At 63.8% G+C, this 27,423-nt stretch overlaps 2 protein-coding genes across 8 annotated transcripts in view; one reads left to right on the forward strand and one right to left on the reverse strand.

The window, feature by feature from the left end:
- The first annotated feature begins 243 nt into the window (after positions 1-243).
- Positions 244-10,268, forward strand: CHERP (calcium homeostasis endoplasmic reticulum protein). Of its 7 annotated transcripts, none has more exons than XM_062178226.1 (18): positions 244-328; positions 628-801; positions 3,007-3,152; positions 3,867-4,004; positions 4,085-4,236; positions 5,333-5,477; positions 5,570-5,659; positions 6,053-6,374; positions 7,052-7,227; positions 7,663-8,098; positions 8,277-8,515; positions 8,668-8,801; positions 8,947-9,033; positions 9,122-9,265; positions 9,344-9,460; positions 9,585-9,697; positions 9,803-9,988; positions 10,070-10,268. In XM_062178226.1, the coding sequence occupies exons 1-18, from the start codon at positions 304-306 to the stop codon at positions 10,120-10,122; spliced, it is 2,877 nt and encodes a 958-aa protein (XP_062034210.1). In that variant the 5' UTR covers positions 244-303; the 3' UTR covers positions 10,123-10,268. The 7 variants fall into 7 exon arrangements, with proteins under 7 accessions (XP_062034210.1, XP_062034212.1, XP_062034211.1 ...); XM_062178228.1 differs by having other exon boundaries at positions 9,603-9,697; XM_062178227.1 differs by having other exon boundaries at positions 9,134-9,265.
- A 375-nt stretch (positions 10,269-10,643) lies between these two features.
- Positions 10,644-27,423, reverse strand: part of C20H19orf44 (chromosome 20 C19orf44 homolog) — a 34,591-nt gene continuing 17,811 nt past the window's right edge. The window contains exons 2-9 of the mRNA XM_062179454.1: positions 26,346-27,057; positions 25,915-26,024; positions 19,068-19,363; positions 16,871-16,941; positions 14,771-15,260; positions 13,718-13,810; positions 12,820-12,986; positions 10,644-10,980 (exon numbers count right to left, since the gene is read on the reverse strand). Coding sequence (XP_062035438.1) covers positions 10,909-10,980; positions 12,820-12,986; positions 13,718-13,810; positions 14,771-15,260; positions 16,871-16,941; positions 19,068-19,363; positions 25,915-26,024; positions 26,346-27,056 — 2,010 coding nt within the window. The 5' untranslated portion in view covers position 27,057 and the 3' untranslated portion in view covers positions 10,644-10,908. The remainder of the gene's footprint in view (positions 10,981-12,819; positions 12,987-13,717; positions 13,811-14,770; positions 15,261-16,870; positions 16,942-19,067; positions 19,364-25,914; positions 26,025-26,345; positions 27,058-27,423) is intronic.

The following is a 27,423-nucleotide window of genomic DNA, read 5'->3' on the forward strand; positions in this document are numbered from 1 at the left end:
GCCCGCGACAACCCTGCGGCCCCGCGGCGCCGCGCCAGGGCCGCGAAGTGCGCACGCGCGCGCCCAGCTTTGCGCGTGCGCCTCGCTCACCACGCCCGCGCGCCGGGGCTCGCGCGGCTTCGCCCCGCCCTCCTCCTGGGGCTCACTTCCGGAGTTTCCGGGCGACGGCCGTAAGTGGCGGGCGGAAGCGGCCCGCGAGGCGCGCCGTAAACGGCTCCCGCGCGCCACTTCCGGCCGGGTTCCGCAGACGGCGCTGGTGGGCCATCGTTAAGGCGCCGGAGGACGTTCCCCGCGGCCGGAGCCATGGAGATGCCTCTGCCGCCCGACGGTGAGGCCCTGCGCGGCGGGGAGGCCGTTTCTCCCTCCCTGGCGCGCCCTGGCGCTCGGCGCCGCCCCCGGGAGCCCCCGGGCCCGGGAGGGGGCGGGGCGCGGCCCCGCGCGGCTTCGCCTGAGGCCTCCTCCCGTGGGTCCCCGCACCCCCGGCGCGCGTGCGGCCCCTGCCGGGACCCGTACGAAGGCGGTGTCTCCGGGGCCCGCCCCTCCAGGGGCACCCCCGGCCCGGGGCTCCGGGGCGGGGGCGTGGGGCGGGCTCGGCCCTCGCTCACGCCCCGCGTGGCCTCCGTGCAGACCAGGAGCTGCGGAATGTCATCGACAAGCTGGCCCAGTTCGTGGCCCGCAACGGGCCCGAGTTCGAGAAGATGACGATGGAGAAGCAGAAAGACAACCCGAAGTTCTCGTTCCTGTTCGGGGGCGAGTTCTACAGCTACTACAAGTGCAAGCTGGCGCTGGAGCAGCAGCAGCGTGAGTGTCCGCGGCGCCGATCGCGCCCCGGCCCCGGGCTCGGGCTCCCCGAGGCTGCTGTTGCGCGGGCGGGGGCGGTGGGGGGGGTCCGTCGGGTGGTCGAGGTCTGACGCATCCCCCACCACCTTGGGAGTCTCGGTTCTTGGCAGATGTTCCTGAAAGTTCGGTTGGGCGTTGGGAGGCCGGCCCCGCCCCCCACCTGGAATCGCAGGCCGGGGTCGCGGGGCGCAGGTGCCGGCGGGGAGGGGCGTGTCGTCAGGCAGCCCTTGTGTGGGTCGTGGCTGCGGAGTAGGTGTTGGGTGAGAGGCAGATGGCGCGGGGCTGGGCCGGGGCGCCGTGGGGGAGCGCCGAGGCCCCCCGGCGTGGCTGCACCCCGGGGCGGGCCCCCGCGGGGGAAGGGTGCCACGTAGAACGCCACAGGGCCGGGGCGTCTGGGTCTTGGCCCTCGTTGGGGCCGAGATGAGGCTGGGAGCGGGGTTCCTGCGGGCTGGGGCTGTGTGGCCGGCGTGGTCCCGGCCATGGGATGAAGTCGCCTGTTGGGGTGGCTGCGATCCACGGGCGGAACCCACGCAGCTCGAGGCCAGGTGGAGGTGGCCGTGTCCACTCCAGGGGTCAGAAAGCGGGGCTGCAGGGAGCCCAGCGGGGGCGGGAACCGCTCTCCGCAGGTGCTGGGAGCTGGAGTGGGCGGGGTTAGCGGGGCAGAGGGTGTGGGAGACAGCGGAGGCGCTTGGCTGGGATTGGTGGGGGCTGCCGGCGCCCAGAGCAGGGGTCCCGGCGTGGCAGGAGTGGGGGAGCGAGTAGGTAGGGCCAGGATTCATCCTGGGAGCTGCGGCGGGCTGGGGCTGGCAGGTGCACCTGCCCCTGGCCTGAGCCCCGGAGCTGCTCTTGGCAAACGCTGGGGTAAGGGCTGGCTTTTGTTTTTTGTTTTATAAAATTTCTAGTCTGAACCTGTGGGTTTTTTTTGTTTGTTTGTTTATTTATTTGGTTATTTGAAAGTCAGAGTTACAGCGTGGGGAGACAGAGAGGTCTTCCATCTGCTGGTTCACTCCCTGAATGGCCACCACGGCTGGAGCTGGGCCAGTCCAGAGCCAGGAGCTTCTTCTGGGTCTCCCAAGCACTCGGGCCCTCCTCCACTGCTTTCCCAGGCGCGTTAGCAGGGGGCTTTATCGGACGTGGCGTAGCCGGGACTCGAACCAACACCTAAGGGGATGCTGGTGGCCCAGGCAGTGGCTTGACCTGCCATGCCACGGCGCCGGCCCCGGGAGTGCAGCAAGAGCGTGAGCCACAAAGTGCCACCGTGCTCCCTGCCCTTCTGTAGCCGTCTGGTCACGCTGAGCTGCCCCAGAGCCGCCGGTATGGGAGGGCTGGGCCCGATCCGGAGACTGGGAGCGCGTGCCCGGGGCCGGGCTGAGAGGAAATAGACCAAGGCCAAGGTCTCCTCCAAGCTCCCGTTTTGCTGCAGGAAGTTAGGAACCCCGTGTGGGGCTGTTGATAGCTCAGTGGGTGCGTGTGCGGGAGAGGCCGCGGGCTCTGTCGCAGTACCCACGCCCCACGTGCAGCCACGGGGGACAAGGGCTCCGAACCCAGACAGGGCTCCCAGAGTTTAGGGGTCAGACGGGAGGGGCATCACCAGGAGTGATGGGGGAGGGGCAGGGGCAGACAGGCGTGGGAAGGGGGCAGTGAGGGCGTCCCCCGTGGCCCGGGGGACGCCGAAGCCAGGCTGCCTGGGACTAAGGGCGCTCACAGCTACGTTTGCTGAGAGGAGCGTGGGATCATGGGGCATCTTGGTGATGCCAGTGAAAGAGGGAGAGAACATTCTAGAGCGGATGTCCCCGAGGGACCTCCCTGGGAGACACCCCTCCTCCCCCCCACCCAAGGCCAGGTCGCCTTGGGGTGGCTCAGATGTTGTGACCCAACAAGGCCCAGAGCCAGGGCCGTGTCTGGTGCTCCTGTGGGCGGGGCCTGGCCAGCGCCTTCCCCACGCAGGGTGGGCTGCCGGTCAGGGTCAGGGCCTGGCGGTGTGATGTCTGCAGGGGACAGAGAGAAAGGGGACAGTGGCAGAGGGTGAGGCAGGGCGGCGCCCGGGGCGGGGGGCCACGACAGAGCGGCACTGGTGAGGGAGCAGCGTCTGGGGAGGGCTGCTGCCGCGTCGCCCTGCCCGGAGCCCAGTGAGCGCCTCTCAGCGGCCCCGCCCTCTCCCGCCAGTCATCTGTAAGCAGCAGGCGCCGGAGCTGGAGCCGCCCCTGCCGCAGCCGCCGCCGGCCCAGGGCACCCCGTCCATGGACGAGCTCATCCAGCAGAGCCAGTGGAACCTCCAGCAGCAGGAGCAGCACCTGCTGGCGCTCAGACAGGTACGGCCTCGCCCTGCTCGGGACGCGGGGCCTTCCGCCAGTTCATGGGAGACCCGTTCCAGAAAAGACGCTGGCTGGTCTCGGAATGCCTTTGTTCCTAAAGCAACTTTCTTTTTATTAAAGGTTTTTATTTATTCATTTATTTGAGAGGTAGAGTTACAGAGAGAGATACAGAGAGAAAGGTCTTCCATCTGTTGGTTCACTCCCCAAATGGCCGCAACGGCCTGAGCTGTGCTGATCCGAAGCCAGGAGCTCCATCCGGGTCTTCCACGCGGGTACAGGGGCCCAAGCACTTGGGCCACAGCAGAGAGCTGGACTGGAAGAGGAGCAGCCAGGACTCGAACCGGTGCCCATGTGGGATGCCAGTGCTTCAGGCGGCTTTACCGTCCTGAGCCAGGCCAGGGGCCCCCGCTCACACAGCCCTGTCCCTCCTGGGAGCCACAGCGCCGGCCTGTCCACTTTTTTAAGTCCTCCTGAGATGAGAGAGTGTTGCCTTGAAGAGCAAAGACCCCTGAACGCCAGCCCAGTTGTAGGTCAGGATCCAGATGTCTGACGGCCTTGTCGGGACTGCCGCCCGCGCCTTGCTCCCAGAGGGTGACGGCGGCCCCTGGCTGGTTGTCCATCCTCTCGGGTGGCCCCCGTGCCGTGGCACTGGCCTGTCGCAGGTCCCGGCGGGCGGCCCCGGTGTGACGCAGCCCCGCCCCGCCCCCGCAGGAGCAGGTCACGGCGGCCGTGGCCCACGCCGTGGAGCAGCAGATGCAGAAGCTGCTGGAGGAGACGCAGCTGGACATGAACGAGTTCGACAACCTGCTGCAGCCCATCATCGACACCTGCACCAAGGACGCCATCTCGGTGAGGGCGGCGCCGGGGCGCGGGCTGGCGGGTGCAGCCCCGGGGCCGCCCGCGCCCTGCTCACCGCAGCCCGCCTGCAGGCCGGCAAGAACTGGATGTTCAGCAACGCCAAGTCGCCGCCGCACTGCGAGCTGATGGCGGGCCACCTGCGCAGCCGCATCACAGCCGAGGGCGCGCACTTCGAGCTGCGGCTGCACCTCATCTACCTCATCAACGATGTGCTGCACCACTGGTGAGCGCCGCCGCCCCCCTGCGCGGCCGGCCCCGGGGTGGGGGTGGGGAGGGGAGCCTCAGCGCTGGGCACCCCGCCGCCCCTGTCACACTGTCCTCTCCGTGGGCCTCTCTGGGCTGACCACGCCCACTCTGTCACCTGACTGCTCTCAGCCACGCCCCTCGGGGCCCCTGGGCTGACCGCTGTCCTGCGCGGCTGCCGGCCACTTGCGTGTCTGGCGAAGGTTAACAAGAGTAACCAGACACCTGGGCTGGGCAGGGCAGGGGTGGCCCCGGGGCTAAGACACCTGTAGCTGGTGAGAGACGGATGTGTGCGAGAGCTTCTGAGCATGGCCAGGCTGGCGGGGAGGGCCGAGTTAGCCACGGGGCCCCCGTGAGTGTGACAGAAGCTGGTGGGCCTCTGTCACCCAGGTCCCCTGTGCTGTGCAGCACGGTGTTGGCTCCCCCGCCCCCGCCCCCGCCGCACTCCCTTATTTCTCCGCCGCGGGAAATAAGCAGCCACCGCCAGCTCCCTCCGGCGCCTCTGCGGGCCGGGCCTCTCTCGCCCTTCGTCGGAAGCCAAGGGCTGCTTCCCCTCCCCGTCCTTCCCGGCCCCCGGCCCTTTGCTCAGCGCTGGGGGTGGAGCCGCTCACCCCTGCCCTGCGTCCCTCCCTGGCTCGGCCACTGCCCTGCTGCCCCCCTCCCCCGTGCACTGCAGCGCTCAGTGGCCCTGAGGACACGGGAGTGGGCCCATGGCCAGAGGGTCCTCCAGGCCTGAGGGTCAGTGGCTACCCTGCCTTCCCCCCGAGAGGCTCAGCCTCGTGTTGCCTCGTGCACAGCCAGTGACAGGGACGTGGGCCTGCCCCGCCCCGGCCCCGGGGCACCCTGTGTGGACACTCGGGGCTGTGTCGAGGCTCCGCGGCCACCCCGGGAGGGACGGGGAGCTGGGGGAGAGGCCTGGCTCCGGCCGGCCCAGGCTGCAGCCTCTCCCTCCTCCCCTCGCGGCCTCGGGAGCGCAGCCGTCGCCCCGCAGGGTTGGGGGCCGTTCCCGGAGAAGGCAGAGGGTGCTGTGGCCGGAGCCGCGATGGTAACGGGCGCGTGGCCGGGTCCCGTCCCAGGGCCCTGACGCGCGGAAGGTCTCTCCCTCACAGCCAGCGCAAGCAGGCCCGGGAGCTGCTGGCCGCCCTGCAGAAGGTCGTCGTGCCCATCTACTGCACCAGCTTCCTGGCCGTGGAGGAGGACAAGCAGCAGAAGATCGCCAGGGTCCGTGGGCGCCGCGGGCGGGCGGGCGGGCGGGCGGGGAGGGCGCGCTCGCCCCTCACCCGCCTCCCCCTCCTGCCCCTCCTCCCCCACAGCTCCTGCAGCTCTGGGAGAAGAACGGCTACTTCGACGACTCCATCATCCAGCAGCTGCAGAGCCCGGCGCTGGGGCTCGGCCAGTACCAGGTGCGGGCGGGGGCGGGGCCTGCGGCTCCCCCGGATGGCATTGGGCGGCCAGCGGCGAGCTCCGAGGGGGCTGCCTGTGGTGGCCTAGCCTTCCCACCTGATGCCGGGCAGCGGCTGCCCGGGCCTGGGGGGGGGCTCGGACTCGGTGTTGCCCGTTTGTTTCGGCTTCTGGAGTGGGGTCGCAGTGATCCCAGCGTTTGGAGACAGCTCACGGACTGGGCCCACGCCCGTGCCTCCCTGGAGGGCTGGCGCCCCGTCCTCCACGTGGGGAGTTGAGGAGGCCCCACAGGCGTGGGCTTCAAGGCCGGGCGTGTCCAGCTAGCGGCAGCCCCGCCTGCCTGCCCCAGGCCCCCGCGCCACCCCGGCCCTGAGCGGCAGCGCCCTTCTCCCCAGGCCACGCTCATCACCGAGTACTCGGCGGTGGTGCAGCCGGTGCAGCTGGCCTTCCAGCAGCAGATCCAGACCCTGAAGACGCAGCACGAGGAGTTCGTCAACAGCCTGGCCCAGCAGCCGCCGCCGCAGCCACAGCCACAGCCACAGCTCCAGATGCCACAGATGGAGGCCGACGTGAAGGCCACGCCGCCGCCGCCCGCTCCGCCTCCGGCTCCCGCCCCGGCTCCGGCCCTGCCGCCAACCACCCAGCCCGGTGCGCGGCCCCCGGCCCCCTCGGCGGGCTGCCCCGGGGCCCCGGCCACCCCAGCAGCCACCCAGCCTGGTGCGCGGCCCTCGCCCCCTTGGCTCCCTCGGTGGGCTGCCCCGGGAGGGTCTGTGGTCCCAGGCCAGGGGACGCCCTGTGGCCCCTTCCTTGTGCACCGTCCTGGAGAACAGAGAGAGAGGCTGGGACAGGGACACGGTGCTGGCGCTGAGCGAGTGTGGTGCGCGGGGGCGCAGGGCGCCCCGAGCAGCGGTCCTGATCAACCCCGAGTGAAACCGCAGAGAATCGGGGGGCGGGGGGGCGGCCTGGGCGCCCCTAACCTGACACCTGGAACTCTGAGCCTTGCGCGGCCTCAGAAGAGTTGGATTTCGGGTTAAGGATGCTTGGCCAGTAAAATCTCCCAGCATCCGCGGGACCCCAGCCCCGGGGTAATACGCACCCGTCCCGGGGGCGGCGGGGCAGTGCCCCGCCAGGAAGTCCGGGAACAGATTCCACAGGGAGACGGCCCCGTGCCAGAGAGGCCAAGGTGTTTGTTTAACCAGCGCCCACAGCAGCCGCTCCGAGGAGCCATGCGTGGTCACGTCTGAAGCCAGTCTCCCCTTTCCCGTCGTCCCCTTCCTGGAAGTCACTCAGAAGCAGAGCCCCGGCCCGGTTGGCTCTGGGTGGGTGTTGAGGGCCCCCTGCCCCGCAGCGCCTCCTGCTGGTGAGCGCTCTAACTGCCTCTCGCCCGGAAGCAGATGACAGCAAGCCGGCCATCCAGATGCCTGGCTCCTCGGACTACGACTCCGCGGGGGGCGTCCAGGACCCTGCAGCCGCTGGCCCCCGGGGCCCCGGGCCCCACGACCAGATCCCACCCAACAAGCCGCCATGGTTTGACCAGCCCCACCCCGTCGCTCCCTGGGGCCAACAGCAGGTACTGCCTGGAACTCGGGCTGGGGGCAGGGGACATCCTTGGCCTGCGGGGCTGGCAGCCCCCGAGCCGCGGCCCGTTCCTGGCGCTCCACCCGAACCTCTGGGTGAGGGCTGTGCTGCCCCTGGTCCTGAGGTCCCCACCCCAGCACAGTGCGCCAGGCCGTGCGGCTTGCTGGGTCCGGTCGGAGAGACTGGCGCTGGGCGTGGGCCCCAGGGAGCAGTGGGGACAGGTGTGTGCCGGCCATTCGGCAGCTGTGGGCACAGGGGTGCCGGGGTCCAGGCGTACCTGCCCTTGTGCCCATCGTGGGGTCAGGCTCGTGCGCCGGCACCGGCCAGCAGTCAGATGTCCTAGCTCCCCCGGGGCGGCGAGGGGCCCCGCGTGGGGGCACAGAGGGCCCGGCAGCCAGCTCGCTCATGGTGCCGCCTTGCCTTGCAGCCTCCGGAGCAGCCCCCCTACCCGCACCACCAGGGCGGACCGCCCCACTGCCCGCCCTGGGGCAACAGCCACGAGGGCATGTGGGGCGAGCAGCGCGGGGACCCCGGCTGGAACGGCCAGCGCGACGCGCCCTGGGGCAACCAGCCCGACCCCAACTGGAACAGCCAGTTCGAGGGCCCCTGGAACAACCAGCACGAGCAGCCGCCCTGGGCCGGCGGCCAGCGCGAGCCGCCCTTCCGCGTGCAGCGGCCGCCGCCCTTCCGCGGGCCCTTCCCGCCACACCAGCAGCACCCGCAGTTCAACCAGCCGCCGCACCCGCACAACTTCAACCGCTTCCCGCCACGCTTCATGCAGGACGACTTCCCGCCGCGCCACCCCTTCGAGCGGCCGCCCTACCCGCACCGCTTCGACTACCCGCAGGGGGACTTCCCCGCCGGTGAGGGCCGCGCCGCGGGGCCATGCCCACCCGGGAGCAGCACCCCACAGCGGGGGGTCACGGGGCAGCAGCTTCCCTCCCAGCCTCTCCTGGGCCCACCCTGCGGGGTCCGGCCCGGAGCTGCTGCTCCTCCCGGGGGGCCTGCCCCGCAGCCCTGACACCAGTCTGGGTCTTGCAGACATGGGCCCCCCGCACCACCACCCCGGCCACCGCATGCCGCACCCCGCCATCAATGAGCACCCACCCTGGGCGGGGCCCCAGCACCCCGACTTCGGCCCACCCCCCCACGGCTTCAACGGGCAGCCCCCCCACATGCGGCGGCAGGGCCCCCCGCACATCAACCACGACGACCCCAGCCTCGTCCCCAACGTGCCCTACTTCGACCTCCCCGCCGGCCTCATGGCGCCGCTCGTGAAGGTAAGGGTGCTGGGCCTCGGGGAGCCGGGCGAGGGGGAGGGGAGCGCGAGCGCCTGCGGGGAGGTGGGGCTGCCGCTGGACCGAGGGGTCTGCATTGCGGAGCCTGCAGCCCCGGGAGTCTGGGCGCCAGCGAGGGCTGTGCTCCCCCGCAGCTGGAAGACCACGAGTACAAGCCCCTGGACCCCAAGGACATCCGCCTGCCGCCCCCCATGCCGCCCAGCGAGAGGCTGCTGGCGGCCGTGGAGGCTTTCTACAGCCCGCCCTCGCATGACAGGCCCAGGAACAGGTACCGCGGGGGGCGGTGCGTCCCCACCCCCGTCACGGCGGGACCCCAGGACGGACCCTCCTGAGGGCGACGCGGCGGCGTGGGGAGGCCGTGGGAGCCCTCCCTGTAGTGCGGGGTCGCGGCTCACGCGCCGTCCGTGTCGCAGCGAAGGCTGGGAGCAGAACGGCCTGTACGAGTTCTTCCGGGCCAAGATGCGGGCCCGGCGGCGGAAGGGCCAGGAGAAGAGGAACAGGTGCGGCCGAGGGCGGGGCGGGGGCAGGACGGGGCAGGGGCAGGGGCGCCCGGGCCCGGGCCGGCGCTCATGGCCTCTCCCCCGGCAGCGGCCCCTCCAGGTCCCGCAGCAGGTCCAAGAGCCGGGGCCGCTCGTCCTCCCGCTCGCACTCGCGCTCCTCCAAGTCGTCGGGCTCCTACTCCCGCTCGCGCTCGCGCTCCTGCTCCCGCTCCTACTCGCGCTCCAGGTCCAGGTGAGCGGGCGGGTGGGCGGCCCCGGCCCCCTCCGGCCCCCCTGACCGCCGGCCCCCTGACCGCCGCTGTGCCCGCAGGAGCCGGAGCCGGTCCCGCTCGTCCAGAAGCCGCTCCCGCTCCCGCTCGCGCTCCCGCTCCAAGTCCTACTCCCCGGGAAGGAGGCGCCGCTCGCGCTCCCGGAGCCCCACGCCACCGTAAGACTCGGCCCGGCCGCCAGCCCTGGGGCAGGCGGAGGAAGAGGGGCCGAAGCCCGCGTCCCGTCCGCGTCCCCTCCCCGCCGGCCGCTGTCCACAATAAACGTCTCCGCTCTCCTGACAGTAACCGTCTTCGTTGTAGCTCCTCGGCCGGCCTGGGCGCTAACTCGGCGCCCCCCATCCCTGACTCGAGGCTCGGGGAGGAGAACAAGGGACATCAGATGCTCGTGAAGATGGGTGAGGCCCGGGAGAGGCCGCCCGCGCCACGGCCATGGGGTGGGGCCCGCCCCGGCCACCCCGCCCCGCTCTGACGGCTCTGACGGCGCCTGCCCTCCCCCCCAGGCTGGAGCGGCTCCGGCGGCCTGGGCGCGAAGGAGCAGGGCATCCAGGACCCCATCAAAGGGGGCGACGTGCGCGACAAGTGGGACCAGTACAAGGGCGTGGGCGTGGCGCTGGACGACCCCTACGAGAACTACCGGCGCAACAAGAGCTACTCCTTCATCGCCCGCATGAAGGCCAGGGACGAGTGTGAGTGGGCGCGGGGCGGGGCCGGCAGGGGGGGCGGGGGCGGGGCCACGAGGCCCCCGTGACCGCCCGCCTCCCCCGCAGTCTCCACGTTCGGGGCCCGGAAGGAGGAGAAGGAAGACCTGACGCACGCCTAGGCAGGAGCGCGCTCCGAGGGCGTGGGACGGCCCCCACCCCCACGCGGGAATCCTCACCTGCAGGAGGGCCCCTGGCGGTGCGGGGTGGCCTGGGGGGTGGCCGGGCTGAACCGGGCGCCGGCGGCCGGCGGGGTCTCCACCGTGGCTTTAGCGTTAGAGCGAGCTCTGGCGGACCGGCCCCGGCCCTGCGCCCCGGGCCTGCTTTTCCTTTAGTTGGATACTTTGACCTTTGTGTTTTCCCTGCCCTGTGGGCGGCCGCCTGATCCCAGAGCGGAGTGGAGAGGCCCCGGGGGTGGCCGCGCGGTCCGCGCCATCGACGGCACAGACACGTTCCTGCCAAGTCTCTTCAAGGAGATGCCACGTTCCCCCCACACACCCCCGGCCCTGGGCGCGGGCCCGGCCTCTGGTTTGTCCCCCACCTCCCGTAGCTGTGACTCGTTCCAATGCGTCCGACCGGGGGACGCGCACACGTGCTGTTCACGACTTCTTGTGGATTTTACTGTTTTGCCTTCAAATAAAGACTTTTTTTAAAGCCCTTTCCTCTGTGTGGGAATCCCAGGTGGGCTCGGCTGCAGTCAGGAGGCGGTGGGTTCTGGGTGCAGGTGCAGGTGGGGCCATGCGGCAGGGGCTCTCCTCCTCCAGGCTGGCTCCGGGCCTGCTCAGGGCGGAGAGGGCTCCACCGGGACTCTGCCTGCTCGCCACAACCTGCCGAAGACTGCGCTGCCTGCCCCTCCCCCTCCGAAGGTCACCTGGGCGTGGGCGTGTCCCCTCTGGCTTGCTCTGGGCTCACAGCTCCTCCCTCACCTCCTGCAGGGCGTCCTCCATGGTCAGCCGGGCCGGCCGGTGCCGCCTGATGTACTGTGGGTGGAGGACAGACGGGGACCCTGTCACGGACAGGCGAGGGGAGGACAGACGGGGACCCTGTCACGGGCAGGCGAGGGAGGACAGACGGGGACCCTGAGACGGGCAGGCGAGGGGAGGACAGACGGGGACCCTGAGACGGGCAGGCGAGGGGAGGACAGACGGGGACCCTGTCACGGGCAGGCGAGGGAGGACAGACGGGGACCCTGAGACGGGCAGGCGAGGGAGGACAGACGGGGACCCTGTCACGGGCAGGGGCGGGGCGGTGATGTCACATGAACACACGGCCAACCGAGGAGCAGGTTAAGGACCCAGAGGGGTGCAGGCGGAGAACTGGAACGCAGGGAACTCAGACCACCAGCCTTCAGCTACACTGCCCGGAACGGCTCTCCGAGTGGGTCCCCAGCCAGCAGCGTTGCTGGGCGCTCGGCACCACTCCCAGGCAGCCCCGTGTGGGCCCAGCTCCCGGCAGCTGAAAGGAGTGAGAAGGCTGGGGGCTGGGCACGGCGCTTAAGTCACGCGGTGGAAGGCCTGCACCCCTGTCCGAGGGCCTGGGTCCCAGTCCCAGTTCTGCCCCGAGCCCAGCTCCCTGCGCATGCGCACCCTGGCAGCCAGCAGCCGTGGTGGCCCAAGCACGTGGGCCCGGCCACCCACGTGGGAGTCCAGTTGAGGTCTGGGCTCCTGGCTTCTGCCTGGCCCAGCCCCAGCTGCTGTGGGCATTTAGGGAGGGAACCGGGGGATGGAAGAGCTCTTTATGTTTGTCTATCTCTGCCTTTCAAATAAAAATGAAGACTTCTTTAAAAGTAATTGTACATAAAATGAGAAAAATATAGTACAGTACGGTGCTATTTGTCTTTGTTTTGTTTTTTTGGACAGGCAGAGTTGGACAGTGAGAGAGAGAGACAGAGAGAAAGATCTTCCTTTGCTGTTGGTTCACCCTCCAATGGCCGCTGCGGCCGGCGCACCGCACTGATCCAAAGCCAGGAGCCAGGTGCTCCTCCTGGTCTCCCATGGGGTGCAGGGCCCAGGGGCTTGGGCCATCTTCCACTGCACTCCCGGGCCACAGCAGAGAGCTGGCCTGGAAGAGGGGCAACTGGGACAGGATCGGTGCCCCGACCAGGACTAGAACCCGGTGTGCCGGCGCCGCTAGGCGGAGGATTAGCCTGTTGAGCCGCGGCGCCGGCCTGCTATTTGTTTTCAAACATTCATTTATTTACTTGAAAGAGTCCCAGAAGGAGAGGCAGAGAGAGAGCTCTTCCATCTGCTGGGTCACTCCCTAAATAGCCACAAAGGCCAGGGCTGGGCCAGGCTGAAGCCAGAAGCTTCCTCCAGGTCTCCCACATGGGTGCAGGGGCCCAAGCACCTGGGCCATCTTCCACTGCTGTCCCAGGTGCGCTAGCAGGGAGCTGGGTCGAAGTGGAGCAGCTGGGACTCAAACTGGCGCCCATATGGGATGCTGGTGCCGTCCGTAGGCGGCGGCTCCACCTGGTACGCCATAGTGCGGGCCCCATATGATGCTATTTCTATAAATGAATAAATATATAATAATATAGTTCCGACTTTGCACAGGAAAAGTCTAGAAGAATCTGGATCAAGTCAGAGGACTGGAAGTGACACATTTCTGTCACGAGGCTTTTCCAAAGTGAACACTTGCCTTAGCTGGCCACAGGGGACTCTTGGCAGGGAGGACAGCAGGACAATGGCAGGCCCCAGGGTCGCGCCCCGGGAGCGGAACCTCTCAGATCCAAGGTCAGGCGCAGCCCAGCCGGGCCAGCCACCAGGCCCCCCACCCGCTCACACCAGCTCCCTCCCCAGGGCCCCGCGGTCCGCGGTCACCTCTTTGACTTCCTCCAGGGTGTGGTAGTGGAAGGAGTGGCTGTCCAGGGACTGCAGGAGGGTCGCGTGCAGGTGCCGGCTGGCCTCCACGAAGCTCCGCGTCAGGCTCAGCTGCTGCCTCAGCAGCTCGTCCAGGGCCAGGGCGGCCGGGCGCTGCGCTGTCAGGGCTGCCCACTCCCGTCAGGCGCCAGGCCCCACGCCCCACGCCCCGAGGGACGGCCGCCCCCATTCCACAATCAATCCATCGTCAGCGACACGGCCAGTCGCCTGAACACGTTCCTGGGGGGCCGTGGGCCAGGCCGCCTCCAGCCCCAGCAGCTTTGCTTCCCGCCCAGTTCCCTGCTAATGCACCCGGCAAACGGCCTGAGAGCTTGGGCCCCTGCACCTGCGTGGGAGACCGGGAAGAAGCTCCCAGCTTCAGCCTGGCCCAGCCCTCGCCATTGTGGCCATGTGGGGAGTGACCCAGCGGATGGAACACTCTCTCTCTCCCTCTCCCTCTCCTCTCTAACTCCACCCTTCAAATAAATAAATAAATAAATAATCCTTTTTAAAACAAATCCAAACTCTCCGAGGTGGCTGCTGGGGCTCCCTCCCAGTGCCATCCCCAGTCCCGGACTCGGCCCCCAAGGCACCGTGGGTGCCCACCTATGTGGGCCGAGTGGCCTCAGGGGACAAGGCTGAGAAGGAACACACACAACACGGGGGGACATGGAGGCGGATGGTTTTCAGTGCGCTCCTCTTAGCCTTTCTCTTCTCTTTGATGTTAGAACCCCGGCAAGGGACAGGACAGAAGGTTCCGGAACCCCGCCCCCACCAACGTGCTGAACCCAGTGTTAAAGCGAGAGCAGGCGTGACTGTGTGCCCGCCTCCCAGGAGGGGCCCACCGAGCCGGCTGTACCTTCTAGCATGTCCATGCTGACGACGTGGCTGGCGATGGGTGCCGGGTCCGCGTAGGCGCCTCCCAGGGAAGGCCCGATGGTCGCCATGCCGGCTGCGGAGCCAAGGACAAGGGAAAGGTGAACGGGCAGGGTGTGGCAGCAACGCTGGGAGCCGCGTGGCCTGTCCTCCCGCTCCTGCCCTGCTTGCTTTTTGCTTGCTTGCTTGTTTGCTTATTTATTTTCATTTTATTTGAAATAGAGAGAGGGGCCGGCACTGTGGCATCGTGGGTAAAGCCGCTGCCTGCAGCGCCAGCATCCCATAAAGAGGCCAGTTCGAGTCCCGGCTGCTCCACTTCCCATCCAGCTCTCTGCTATGGCCTGGGAAAGCAGTGGAGGATGGGCCAGGTGCCTGGGTTCCTGCACCTGCACAGGAGACCTGGATGGAGCTCCTTGCTTCAGCCGTTGGGGCCATTTGGGGAGTGAACCAACACATGGAAGACCTCTCTCTCTCTCTCTCTCTCTCTCTCTCTCTCAAGTTCCAGCTCCCGCTCCCTGCGCATGCGCACCCTGGGAGGCAGCAGTGACGGCTCAAGTGCTTGGCCCCCGTCACCCACGTGGGAGACCCGGGTGGAGCTCCAGGCTCCTGGCTTCAGCCTGGCCCAGCCCGTTGTTGTGGGTATTTGGGGGAGTGAACCAGCAGATGCAAGATCCCCACGCCCGCTCTCTCTCCTAGCTCCGTGTCTGTCTCTCTGCCTTTCACATAAAGATGAAAACAAGAAGAAATGAAAGCAAAGGGGGTTGGCTCTCCTCGGCCTAAGGAAAGCCGCCCGGGGCATGCTGGGAAGGGTCACCAGCACGGGTGGCCAGAGTGGCCCTAGGCAGGGTTCAGGAACTGTCTGTCTGTTCTGAGCTGCGGGCCCCCTCAGGCAGCTGCCATCACCTGTGCTGTTAGCCGGCCACAGACACCGGCCCGGATCTCGGGAGCCCAGGCTCTGGCCAGGAAGCCCGCGCCCAGCCGGCGCCTGCCCGGGCTCTCCCGGCCGCCCTGCCCCACGCGGGGTGGCCGCACTCACCCGCCGCCCACGGGCAGGCCAGCGCGGGATCCAGGGTCTGCACGGCTGTTTCCTTGACCACGACCCTCGGCCCGTGCCTGCCCCGCCTCCTCCTGGACGGGGGTGTCCGCAGGCTGGAGGAGAGCTCGGACAGACTGTCCAGGGTTCTGTCCGCAGTCTCCGGGGAAGGGGCAGTCGGCTCGGAGGCTGACGGGCCCGGGGAGCTCTCGAAGTCCTCGGAGTAAGCCGAGCCCCCCGCAGCCTCCGCAGGGGCTCCGGGAGACGACGGCGTGCGGGACGCGCTGTCCTCGGGGCTGGCGGTGGCCGAGCGGGCGCCCAGGTGCTCGGAGATCTCGCTGGCGGTGGTGGAGGGCGCGTCCCGGCCCCTCTCCGCAGAAGGGGCGTTCCCGGGAGAGGCGGACGCCCTTGGCCGTGGCCCTGCCCGCTTCCCTGCAGGCGGCGTGGCGTGGGCGCGGTCGCCCGGTGGCTTGTCCCTCCGAGCGCCTTCTCCCTGAGACCAAGGGGAGCACAGCGGGCTGGGGAGGTGTTCTCCAGGGAGCGACCACTACAGGCCCGCAGGGGAGGAGCGACCACTACAGGCCCGCAGGGGAGGAGCGACCACTACAGGCCCGCAGGGGAGGAGCCGCGCGCCCAGAGCGCGGGAGGGGCCGCTGCACCCCCTGCAGGGTCCAGACGGGATTTCTGCACCGCTTCTGCCCTCGGTGCGCGCTCTCTCTCTCTCTCTCTCAGATTTATTGCAAGACCCGGGGTGGGGGAGGGGTCTTCCATCCGCTGGGTCACTCCCCAGATAGCTGCAACAGCCAGGGCTGGGCCAGGCCGAAGCCAGGAGCCGGGAGCTCCATCCGGGTCTCCCACGCAGGTGCAGGGGCCCACTTCCTTCCCAGGCACATCAGCAGGGCGCTGGATGGGAAGCGGAGCAGCCGGGATGCAGGCGCTGGCCCCAGCGCGCCAGGATTCTTAAAGGGGCCGCACACATCCCTGAGAGGCTGGAGCAGGTGTCAGGGGCCGCACCTCGAGGTACCGAGGGGGTGGTGAGTCCAGGGGAGCTCTGGGAGGTGGCTGGGGCTGGCTGAGGCCATCACGGAGGAGCTGAATGACGGGGGCTTGGTAAGCCGAGGCACAGGGGCCCGCAGGGGGGCTGTGGGCCCTCCGTTTCTCACCATGTGATGGCCAGCGTCACCTCGCGGCTCTGCCAGCGAGAAGCGCCACCGGCTGTGGGGTCCGGACTTGGGGCCTCCAGTAGCAGGTGACAACAAACCTCTCTCCTCTGTAAAGTAGCCGGCCTGGGTGTTTCGTTACAGTCACAGCCGAGATGCAATTTCAAGTCCCATCAGCAGGCACGGCTGAGACACGCAGGTGGCGGGGGGCTGGTGCGGGCGTGCGGCGGGTTAACTGGTGGCTTCCAACGCCAGCACCCCGGATCAGAGCACCAGTTCCAGTCCCGGCTGCTCCACGTCCAAGCCAGCTCTCTGCTCATGCATCTGGGAAAGCAGTGGAAGACGGCCCAAGTCCCTGGGCCCCTGCACCCGCGTGGGAGACCCGGATGGAGTTCCAGGGTCCTGAACCAGGCCTGGCGGTGAGGCCATTTGGAGAGTGAACCAGTAGACGGAAGACGTCTCTCTCTCTCTCTCTCTCTTCCCTTAAATAAGCATTTTTTTTTTTTTTTTTTTAAGATGCAGGTGGTCAGCAACAGGGCAGACATCACAGTAGCGCACGTGGCTGACGGAGTGCGGTTGGTGGCCCTAACCTACTGCTATGGGGCTGAGGGAGGCGCGCCTTTGCCTTCCACCGACTGTGCTAGCTTCACCCCGCTACTGCCTCAGCCGGGGTCCCCTCCTGCCTCCCGCCCTCCGCTGTGGCAGGTGACATCAGGGCCTGGAACGCTCGGCCCTGTAGGCCACTGCCACACGGCTTCGGTCCACAAGAGATGCCAGTGGCACCCACTGCCCCCTAACGGTGACAGCCAGAGCGGCCCCAGGCATGGCCAGCGCCCTCTAGGGGTCAGAACGGAGAACCCCGGGTCTAAGAGAACCAGGCCGAGGGCAGGGCTTTCCATTCCCGGGAGCACCTGCAGGGAACGGGGCTCGGACTCCGACTCACTTCCTGCACGTCGGACGTCTCACTGACGGCTCCGCCCAAGTCATCCAGGGACAAGACGTTGATTCTGAAATCTGCAGGGAGACCAGGAGGGAGACTGTCAGCCTGGCCAACCCTGCAAAGGTGCAGGGAGACGGGGAGACATGTGGACCCACCCCCAGTGAGCCAGCTTGGGAGCAGGCACCCCTTTTCTTTGAGGGCCACGTGGAAAAGACTGGGGGTTGTGTCGTGCACATGGCTGTGGCTACAGTCAGGCCTCTCCTACCTGGGGGTCCTGCACCTGGGAAATCGTGTCTGGGCGGGTGTTGGGGTGCGGTGGGAGGGGCCGCTGCTAAGGATGCCCACAACCCCCTTATCAGAGCACCTGGGAGTCCCGCCTCCACTTCCGATCCAGCTTCCTGCTGATGCGCACCCCGGGAGGTGGCAGGGGAGGGCTCAAGTCTGGGGCCCCCGCCACCCACGTGGGAGACCCGGATGGAGCTCCTGACTGCTGGCCTCGGATCAGCCCAGCTCGGGTGGTTGTGGCCATTTGGGAAGTGGGTGGAAGACCTCTGTTTCTCTCTCTCTTTCTCTGTTACTCTGCCTTTCAAATGATTAAGTAAAACTGAAAAAGAAAAACAAATGAACCCAACCATGGGGGCAGCCGGATCCTAGACTTCCAGCCTCTGGAACCGAGAGGAAGCCACGGGTGCTGCGTAAGCCGCAGGGCTCGCATTGGGCTCCTAGTCTGAACTGGTCCTAGATGGAGGTTTAAACTATTTATTTATTTTTCAAAGATTTATTTATTTATTTGAAAGGCAGAGTTACACAGAGAGAAGAGGAAGAGAGAAGAGAGAAGAGAGAGAGAGAGAGAGAGGTCTTCTATCCGCTGGTTCATTTCCCAAATGGCTACAACGACCTGAGCTGCACTGATCCGAAGCCAGGAGCCAGGAGCTCCATCTGGGTCTCCCACGCGGGTGCAGGGGTCCAAAGACTTGGGCCATCTTCTACTGCTTTCCCAGGCCATAGCAGAGAGCTGGATGGGAAGTGGAGCAGCCAGGACTCGAACCGGTGCGCATGTGGGATGCCGGCACTGCAGGTGGCGGCTTTACCTGCTATGCCACAGCACCGGCCCCGTGAGGATTTTAAAGAAAGAACCAAGATCTGCCGTGGCCCCGCCACCACTCACTACACAGCGACCACCACGCTGGGGACCCTCAAGGCAGCAGCGGAGTGAACCAGGGATGAAAGAGCTCTCTCCCTCACTCAATTTGTCTTTCAAATAAATAGATTTTTTTTTTTTTGACAGGCAGAGTGGATAGTGAGAGAGAGACAGAGAGAAAGGTCTTCCTTTTTTGCCGTTGGTTCACCCTCCAATGGCCGCCGCGGTAGCGCGCTGCGGCCGGCGCACCGCGCTGTTCCGTTGGCAGGAGCCAGGTGCTTATCCTGGTCTCCCATGGGGTGCAGGGCCCAAGGACTTGGGCCATCCTCCACTGCACTCCCGGGCCACAGCAGAGAGCTGGCCTGGAAGAGGGGCAACCGGGACAGGATCAGTGCCCCGACCGGGACTAGAACCCGGTGTGCCGGCGCCGCAAGGCGGAGGATTAGCCTAGTGAGCCGCGGCGCCGGCCAAATAAATAGATTTTTTTAAGTGTAAGATTGGGGCCAGTGCTGTGGTGTAGCCGGTAAAGCCGCCACCTGCAGTGCCAGCATTCCATATGGGCACTGGTTCGAGTCCTGGCTGATTCACTTCTGATGCAGCTCTCTGCTAACACACCTGGGAAACCAGTGGAAGGGGAACAAGTGTTTGGACTCCTGCGTCCACACAGGAGACCCGGATGAAGCTCCTGGCTCCTGGCTTTGGATCGGCGCAGCTCTGACCATTGCGGCCAATTGGGGAGTGAACCAGCGGATGGAAGACCTATCCCTCTCTCTCTCTGCCTCTCCTCTCTCTGTGTAACTCTGACTTTCAAATAAATAAATAAATCTTTAAAAACAAGTTTTTTGTACCAAAATAAACTAATGCCTTAAAATCCACACCCACGAGCTTCTGAGGCGCCGCTCGCTGGTGGAAGCCAGGTGGCATCTCCGATTATTCGTGGTGCGTCCTCTCATCCCAACATCATCCTGTCTAAACGTGGTGTCCTGACCTCCAGAAACCGACACGAAGATCCCCTGCTCGGGCCGTGAGTGGGCGCAGAGACGGGGGTGGGGGGGTTACCACTGTGGCTGTCCTCCGAGGCTTCCGACGGCGACTCCCGCCCAGGCCCGGCCTCGCTGCTGGCCGAGGACGCGAGCTCGAAGCGGCCCGTCTCGGAAGGCACGGGCTTGGCGAAGGCACCCAGGGCGGAAGGGGATGAAGTGCGGGAGGCTGTGTCGGCCGCAGTGGGCGTCGCTGGGGAGGGGGTCGTGGGCTGGCCGCCGCTGCCCCGAGCTGGCTGCGAGGTGCGCTGGCGCCACGGCCTGGAGGACTTCGAGCTGGGGAACTTCTGCACTGGGCGGGGCCGGGGCCCGACCCTACTTCGGCAGAGATAAAAAGACACAGAATTAGCAGATGTGGGCTAAGCAGGTCCCCCCTCCCAGTGCCACCTCTCAGGGCTGGCGCCGGGCACAGTGGTCAAGATATGGCCTGCAGCACCCACATCCCAGATCTCCCATGGGAGTGCTGGGGTCCAAGTCCCGGCTCCGCTCCCGACTCCAGCTGCCGGCTCCTGAGCACCCGGGGAGGCACCAGTGACGGCTCAAGTGCTGGGCGCCCTGCCACCCATGTCGGAGACCCGGATGGAGTTCAGAGCTCCTGGCTCCTGGCTTTGGCCTGGCCCAGACCTGGCTGTTGTGGCCATTTGGGGAGTGAGCCAGCAGATTAAAGATCTCTCTCTCTCTGGCCAGTGCCGTGGCTTAACAGGCTAATCCTCTACCTTGCAGCGCCGGCACACCGGGTTCTAGTCCCGGTCGGGGCGCCGGATTCTGTCCCGGTTGCCCCTCTTCCAGGCCAGCTCTCTGCTATGGCCCGGGAAGGCAGTGGAGGATGGCCCAAGTGCTTGGGCCCTGCACCCCATGGGAGACCAGGAGAAGCACCTGGCTCCTGGCTTCGGATCAGTGCGATGAGCTGGCCGCAGCAGCCACTGGAGGGTGAACCAATGGCAAAAAGGAAGGAAGACCTTTCTCTCTGTCTCTCTCTCTCTCACTATCCACTCTGCCTGTCCAAAAAAAAAAAAAAAAAAAAAAAAAAAAAAAAAAAATCTCTCTCTCTGTATTTTAAATAACATGAAAATAAATTAATTAATCAAAGAAAAATTTTTTTCTTTTTTTAAAAAAAGATTTATTTATTTGAGAGGTAGAGTGACAGAAAGAGACAGAGAGTGAGGTCTTCCACCCGCTGGTTCACTCCCTGACTGGCCGCAATGGCTGGAGCTGCACCGACGCAAAGCCAGGAGCCAGGAGCTTCCTCCGGGTCTCCCACACAGGTGCAGGGGCCCAAGGACCTGGTCCATCTTCTACTGCTTTCCCAGGCCACAGCAGAGAGCTGGATCGGAAGTAGGGCAGCCGGGACTAGAACTGGCGCCCGTATGGGATGCTGGCACTGCAGGTGGAGGATTAGCCTACTGCACTAGCGCGCCGGCCCCCGAGTCCCTTTTCTTTACCTTTTCCCCCATTTCTAGAGGTCAAGGTACAATGTGTAGATAGAATGATGTTGGGATGAGAGAATATTCCACAAATAATCAGAAATGCCACCTTGGGGCTGGCACTGTGGCTAGTAGGTTAATCCTCCACCTGCAGTGCCAGCATCCCATGTGGGTGCTGGTTCGAGTCCCGGCTGCTCCACTTCCGATCCAGCTCTCTGGGAAAGCAGTAGAAGATGGCCCAAGTCCTTGGGCCCCTGCACCCGTGTGAGAGACCCAGAGGAGGCTCCTGGCTCCTGGCTTTCAATCAGTGCAGCTCAGGTCATTGTGGACATTTGGGGAATGAACCAGCGGATGGAAGACCTCTCTCTCTCTCTCTCTCTCTCTCTCTCTCCTTGTCTATAAGTCTACCTCTCAAATAAATAATAAAATCTTGAAAAAAAGAAAGAAAAGAAATGCCACCTTGCTTTCACATAAAAGGGTGCTTCAAGAAGCTCATGGAGGGGCAGGTGCTGTGGTGTGGCAGGTAAAGCCACCGACTGCAGTGCCGTCATCCCATATGGGTGCCGGTTTGAGTCCTGGCTGCTCCACTTCCCATCCAGCTCCTTGCTAAAGTGCCTGGGAAAGCAGCGGAAGATGGAGAGACCCAGAAAGATGCCCCTGGTCCCTGATTGGCCCAGCCCAGCTCTGGCAACTGTGGCCATTTTGTGAGTGGACCAGTGGATGGAAGATCTTTGTCTCTGTCTCTCTCTTTAACTCTGCCTTTCCAAGAAATAAATAAACCTTTGGGGGAAAACAAAGCTCATGGGAAAATGAAGTTTAGGGGCCTGTGGTATGACACAGGGTTAAGTCACAGCCTGGGATGCCGGCATCCCTTATGCGTAATGGTTCAACTCCCAGCTGCTCCACTTCTTTTTTTTTTAATTTTTAATTTTAATTTTAATTTTTTTTTGACAGGCAGAGTGGACAGTGAGAGAGAGAGACAGAGAGAAAGGTCTTCCTTTGCCGTTGGTTCACCCTCCAATGGCCGCCGCGGCCAGCGCGCTGCAGCTGATCCGAAGCCAGGAGCTAGGTGCTTCTCCTGGTCTCCCATGGGGTGCAGGGCCCAAGCACTTGGGCCATCCTCCACTGCACTCCCGGGCCACAGCAGAGAGCTGGCCTGGAAGAGGGGCAACCGGGACAGAATCTGGCGCCCCAACTGGGACTAGAACCTGGTGTGCCGGCACCACAAGGCAGAGGATTAGCCTGCTGAGCCGCGGCGCCGGCCCAGCTGCTCCACTTCTATCCAGCTCTCTGCTGTGGCCCGGGAAGGCAGTGGAGGATGGCCTGAGTCCTTGGGCCCCTGCACCTGCATGGGAGACCCGGAGGAAGCTCCTGGCTCCTGGTTTTGGCCTGGCCCAGCCCTGGCCGTGGTGACCATTTGGGTAGCAGATCAGCAGATGGAAGATCTCTTTCATTCTCTGTCTCTCCGTCTCTCTAACTCTACCGAAAAAAAAAAAAAAAAAAAAAAAAAAAGGAAAAAGGAAATGGAATTTAAAACATTAGTTTATTTTGGTGCAACGAATTTTTTTTAAAAGATTTATTTATTTATTTGAAGGTCAGAGTTACATAGAGGAGAGGCAGAGAGAGAGAGAGAGAGGTCTTCCATCCGCTGATTCACTCCCCAATTGGCCACAATGGCCAGAGCTGCACTGATCCGAAGCCAGGAGCCAGGTGCTTCTCCTGGTCTCCCACGCGGGTGCAGGGCCCAAGGACTTGGGCCATCCTCCACTGCCCTCCCGGGCCACAGCAGGGAGCTGGATCAGAAGTGGAGCAGCCAGGACTCGAACCGGCGCCCATATGGGATGCTGCCGCTTCAGGCCAGGGCGTTAACCTGCTGCACCACAGTGCCCGCCCCAAGAACTTGTTTTTATAATAGGTACAAAATTCTTACTCTATGCATGAATTTCAAAATTGTTCTCGTAATAAACTAATCCTACTTGAAAAGCAATAATTATTTGAATATCAAAGCAACAAAGAGAGAGGAAGAAGGAGAGGAAGAGGGAGAGAGCTTCCATCTGCTGGGTCACTCCCCAGGTGGCCACAACAGGCTGGGTATGTGCCGGGCTGAAGCCAGGTCAGGCGCTCCGTCTGGGTCTCCCAGGTGGGTGGCGGGAGCCCAAGTAGTTGAGCCGTCATCCCGTCTCCCAGAGTGCACACAGGCCGGACGCTGGAGCCAGGAGCCAGGGCTGGTGCCCAGGCACTCTTACGGAGAACACAAGTGTCCCACCTGGCCCAGTGTGTACCCCAATAGCCTCACACTTCTAACTCCACTTATTCACGAGTGTTTCAAGTTACCTTGCTAACCACACATTTCCTACCTTAAAGCCCTTGCTGCCCGAGGAACATAAAGACCTGGGTTCTTCCCCCAACATGCAGCCTGCCTTCCGCCTCGCTATGGTGAGGACGTGCAGAGAGGGGAACCCCCAACTGCTGCTGGCGGGGGCTGGGGAGGGGGGTGCCCCACGGAGCAGCCACTATGGGACACGACCCCGCAGTGCCTCGGAAAGGCCAAACGATCACCAGGGCATGCGCAGTCTCGCTCCTCGGTGCCGAGCCGGGAGAAGGGAGAACGGAGACAGAGACTGGACACCCAGGACCTCAACGGCCGGAGGGGACGAGCCACCCACCTGTCCGTCCACAGAGGGCAGGCGCAGGATAGGAAGGGCGCGAGCACCTGCCGCGAGGTGATAAACCTTGGCCACCAGCTCCGGGCAGGCTCCCGCTGACCAGAACAGGGAGCCTGCTGGTGTACCGGGCCTGGGGCAGGGGGAGCGATGGCGGGATGGGGCTTCTCCTAGGGAGAGGAAGGTGCCACGGAGCTACACCGAGGGATGGTCGCCGCCCACTCAACCGTGCGTTCTGGGGCAGCTGCTTGGCACGGTGGATGGAACGGCACCCTGGACACCCAGAGTCCGTGTCTACTTCCGGGGCTGGCTCTGCTTCCGACTCCAGCTCCCTGCACGTGTGCACCCCGGGAGGCAACGATGACGGCTCAAGTGCCCGGGTCCCTGCCGCCCACGGGGGAGACATGGATGGAGTTCTGGGCTCCTGGCTTTGGCCTGGCCCAGCCCTGGCTGTCCTGGCCAACTGGGGAGTGAACCAGCGAATGGAAGATCGATCGATCGATCTCTCCCTCTCTCTTTAAATAAGTATTTTTTTTAAAGCTTTATTTATTTATTTGAAAGAGTTATACAGAGAGCAGGAGAGACAGAGAGAGAGGTCTTCCATCTGCTGGTTCACTCCCCAGATGGCCGCAATGGCCAGAGCTGCACCGATCTGAAGCCAGGAGCCAGGAGCTTCTTCCAGGTCTCCCACGTGGGTGCAGGGGCCCAAGGACTTGGGCCATCCTCCACTGCTTTCCCAGGCCATAGCAGAGAGCTGGATGGGAAGTGGAGCAGCTGGGACTCGAACCAGGGCCCATATGGATGCCACAGCACCAGCCTCTAAAAACTTTTAAAAATAAACTTAAGTAAAAACTTTTCAGATAAATAAATATAACATAAATAAATAAATGAAGCGCCTGGCTCCTGGCTTCAGATCGGCTCAGCTCTGGCTGTTGCGGCCATCTGGGGAGAGAACCAGTAGATGGAAGACCTCTCTCTGTCTCTCTGCCTCTGCCTAACTTTGTCTTTCAAATAAATAAATAAATCTTTTTAAAAAGGGTTACTTTGTCTAACTTAATTTTTTAAAAAACTCAGGTCTTGGAGGATTTTGAATGCTTCTTTTTAAAAAAGATATTTTTAAGTGAGTTAAACTAGACAACACTTAAGATCCTTTATCATTTTTTAAAAGATTTATTTATTTATTTGAAAAGCAGAGATACAGAGAGAAGGAGAGAGAGAGAGAGAGAGAGATCTTCTGTCTACTGGTTCACACTCAAATGGTCACAATGGCTGGGCCGCACAGAAGCCAGGAGCTTCTTCCTGGCCTTCCACATGGGTGCAGGGGCCCCAGCACTTGGGCCATCCTCCACTGCTTTCCCAGGTGCATTAGCAGGGAGCTGGATGGGAAGTGGAGCAACTGGGACCTGAACTGGTGCCCATATGGGATGCTGGCACTGCAGGTGGAGGTACGCTTCTATGCCATAGTGCTGGCTCCGTGAATGTTTCCAACAGAGAGAAACACATGCTAGCAACATACGATGCATGGACTTCAAAACATTTTTTGCACCACAGTAGACCTGTCTTTTAAAAAATTATTTATTTATTTATTTATTTGAGAGGCAGAGAAACAGAGACAAATAGATCTGCTAGTCCACTTCTCAAAAGCCTGCAACAGCCAGGGCTGGGCCAGGCCAGAGCCAGAAGCTCGGAGCTCCACTCTCGTCTCCCACGTGGGTGGCAGGGGCCCAAGCACTGGAGCCTTCACCTGCTGCCTCCCAGGGTGCTCAGTAGCAGGGAGCTGGAGTCAGGAGCAGAGCTGGGACGCAACCCCAGGCCCTCTGCCATCTTAATCAGTGTCTTAACTGCTAGGCCAAACACCCACTCCCACACTTACCATTCAGTTCCCTTCCCATGAACTTTTTGTAATTGTTTCATTTGCCAACTACACTGATCTGATTGACCAATTGTATACACAGATTGAAATGTCACACTGTACTGTCTAAATATGTAGTTATAACATGTCAATTAAAAATAAGAAATAAGGCTGGTGCTGCGGCTCAACAGGCTAATCCTCCACCTTGCGGCGCCCGCACACCGGGTTCTAGTCCTGGTCGGGGCACCGATTCTGTCCCGGTTGCCCCTCTTCCAGGCCAGCTCTCTGCTGTGGCCAGGGAGTACAGTGGAGGATGGCCCAAGTGCTTGGGCCCTGCACCCCATGGGAGACCAGGAGAAGCACCTGGCTCCTGGCTTCGGATCGGCCCAGCTCTGCTGTTGCAGCCATTTGCGGAGTGAACCAGGGGATGGAAGAACTTTTTCGCTCTCTTTTTTTTCTTTTTTCTTTTTTTTTTTTAATTTTTTTTTTTTTAAATTTTTGACAGGCAGAGTGGACAGTGAGAGAGAGACAGAGAGAAAGGTCTTCCTTTTTGCCGTTGGTTCACCCTCCAATGGCCGCCGTGGCAGGTGCGCTGCGGCCAGCGCACCGCGCTGATCTGATGGCAGGAGCCAGGTGCTTCTCCTGGTCTCCCATGCGGGTGCAGGGCCCAAGCACTTGGGCCATCCTCCACTGCACTCCCTGGCCACAGCAGAGAGCTGGCCTGGAAGAGGGGCAACTGGGACAGGATCGGTGCCCCGACCAGGACTAGAACCCGGTGTGCCGGCGCCACAAGGCGGAGGATTAGCTTAGTCAGCCGCGGCGCCGGCGCCACTCTCTGTCTTTCGATAACTCTGCCTTTCAAAGAAATCAATTTTAAAGAAAAAAAAAGAAGGAAAGAAGAGAAAAGAAATGGGGCTGGCATTGTACCTCCTGCAATGCCAACATCGCATATCAGTGCCAATTCGAGTCCCGGCTGCTTCAATTCTGATCCAGCTCCCTGCTAATGTGCCTGAGGAAGCAGTGGAGGACGGCCTCAGTGCTTGGGTCCCTGTGAGAGAGAGAAGGAGAAACACACACACACACACACGGAGGGAGGGAGAGAGAGAGAGAGAGAGGTCTCCCGTCTGCTGGTTCACTCCCCAGATGGCCACAGCAGTCGGGGACGGGCCAGGCCGAATCCAGGAGCCAGAACGTGGGCGTAGGGCCCAGGGACTTGGCTCATCTTCCGTGCTTTCCCAGGCACTCAGCAGGGAGCCAGATCAGAAATGGAGCAGCCGGGACTTGAACCGGCGCCTGTATGGGATGCTGGGGCTTAACCCACTGTGCCACGGCGCTGGCCCTCCAAAGCTGAGTCTTACCCTGACGTTACCGCTGGTGAAACCCTGGTCCTTGTAGGCTGCTTCCTCTCTGGAACTTTCCGCCAGGCTCCCCAGCAGGTCCTCCATCTCCTCTTCGTCGCTGCTGGGGGAATCAACCTTTCCAGCAGGTTCTTTCGGCCGGGGCACTTGGACATTCCTCTCTCTCCCAGGGCAAGCTTCGGGGGCTGGGTCTGCGGCGGGTGGGCCCTTCTTCTTCAGAAACCGACTGCCGCTCCCAGCCCGCGTGCTCCTCCCGCTGCCGGGACTCTCGCGGCCTTGCTTCTGGAAGGTTCTATCTGTATCCTGTGGAGGAAGCTCTGCTGGCCTGGGGAGCTGGTCCCGGGTGGGCCTCGAGTCGGAGTCTGTGTCGGCCGGGCTGGTGGGCGCCTTCCGGCTTTTGATCTTGGTTTCTATCTGGGCCAGCTTCGTAAGCACGGCGTTGGCTCTGAGCCTCGAGGCGGTGGGGGGCGGCCCGCGGGAGGAGAGCCGCGGCCCGCTCCCGGGGTCGGCGTCCTCCTTGGAGAGGAAGAGCTTCTCACCCACGGTTGCGTTTCTTTGTAGAAATCGGCCGGGGCCGGGCGCTACTTTGGTGAGACTTCTGCTCATTTTCAAGTTTTCCATTTCTCCCAGCTTTGAGATGTCGAAGGAACCATCACTGAAGTCCCCAAAGCTCCCGAGGGTGGCACGGCTGATTTTCCTGATGGAAGCCATTCTGGAGGGGAAAGACAACGCGTTGTGAAATCAGAACCCCGGATGTTTGCATGGTGCGTTGGGCCGCTCCACTGGCTAAAGATCACAGGGCCGGCTACGGTCTGCACGTGATGTGTCCACAACAAAACGCCATTGGGGCCGCCGCCGTGGCTCACTTGGTTAATCCTCCGCCTGCAGTGCCGGCACCCCACATGGGTGCCAGGTTCTGGTCCCGGCTGCTCCTCTTCCGGTCCAGCTCTCTGCTGTGGCCTGGGAGGGCAGTGGAGGATGGCCCAAGTGCCTGGGCCCTGCACCTGCATGGGAGACCAGGAGAAGCACCTGGCTCCTGGTTTTGGATCAGCACAGCGCGCCGGCTGTAGCAGCCATT

This window comes from Lepus europaeus, chromosome 20 (assembly GCF_033115175.1).
Source record: "Lepus europaeus isolate LE1 chromosome 20, mLepTim1.pri, whole genome shotgun sequence".
Lineage (NCBI taxonomy): Eukaryota > Metazoa > Chordata > Mammalia > Lagomorpha > Leporidae > Lepus > Lepus europaeus.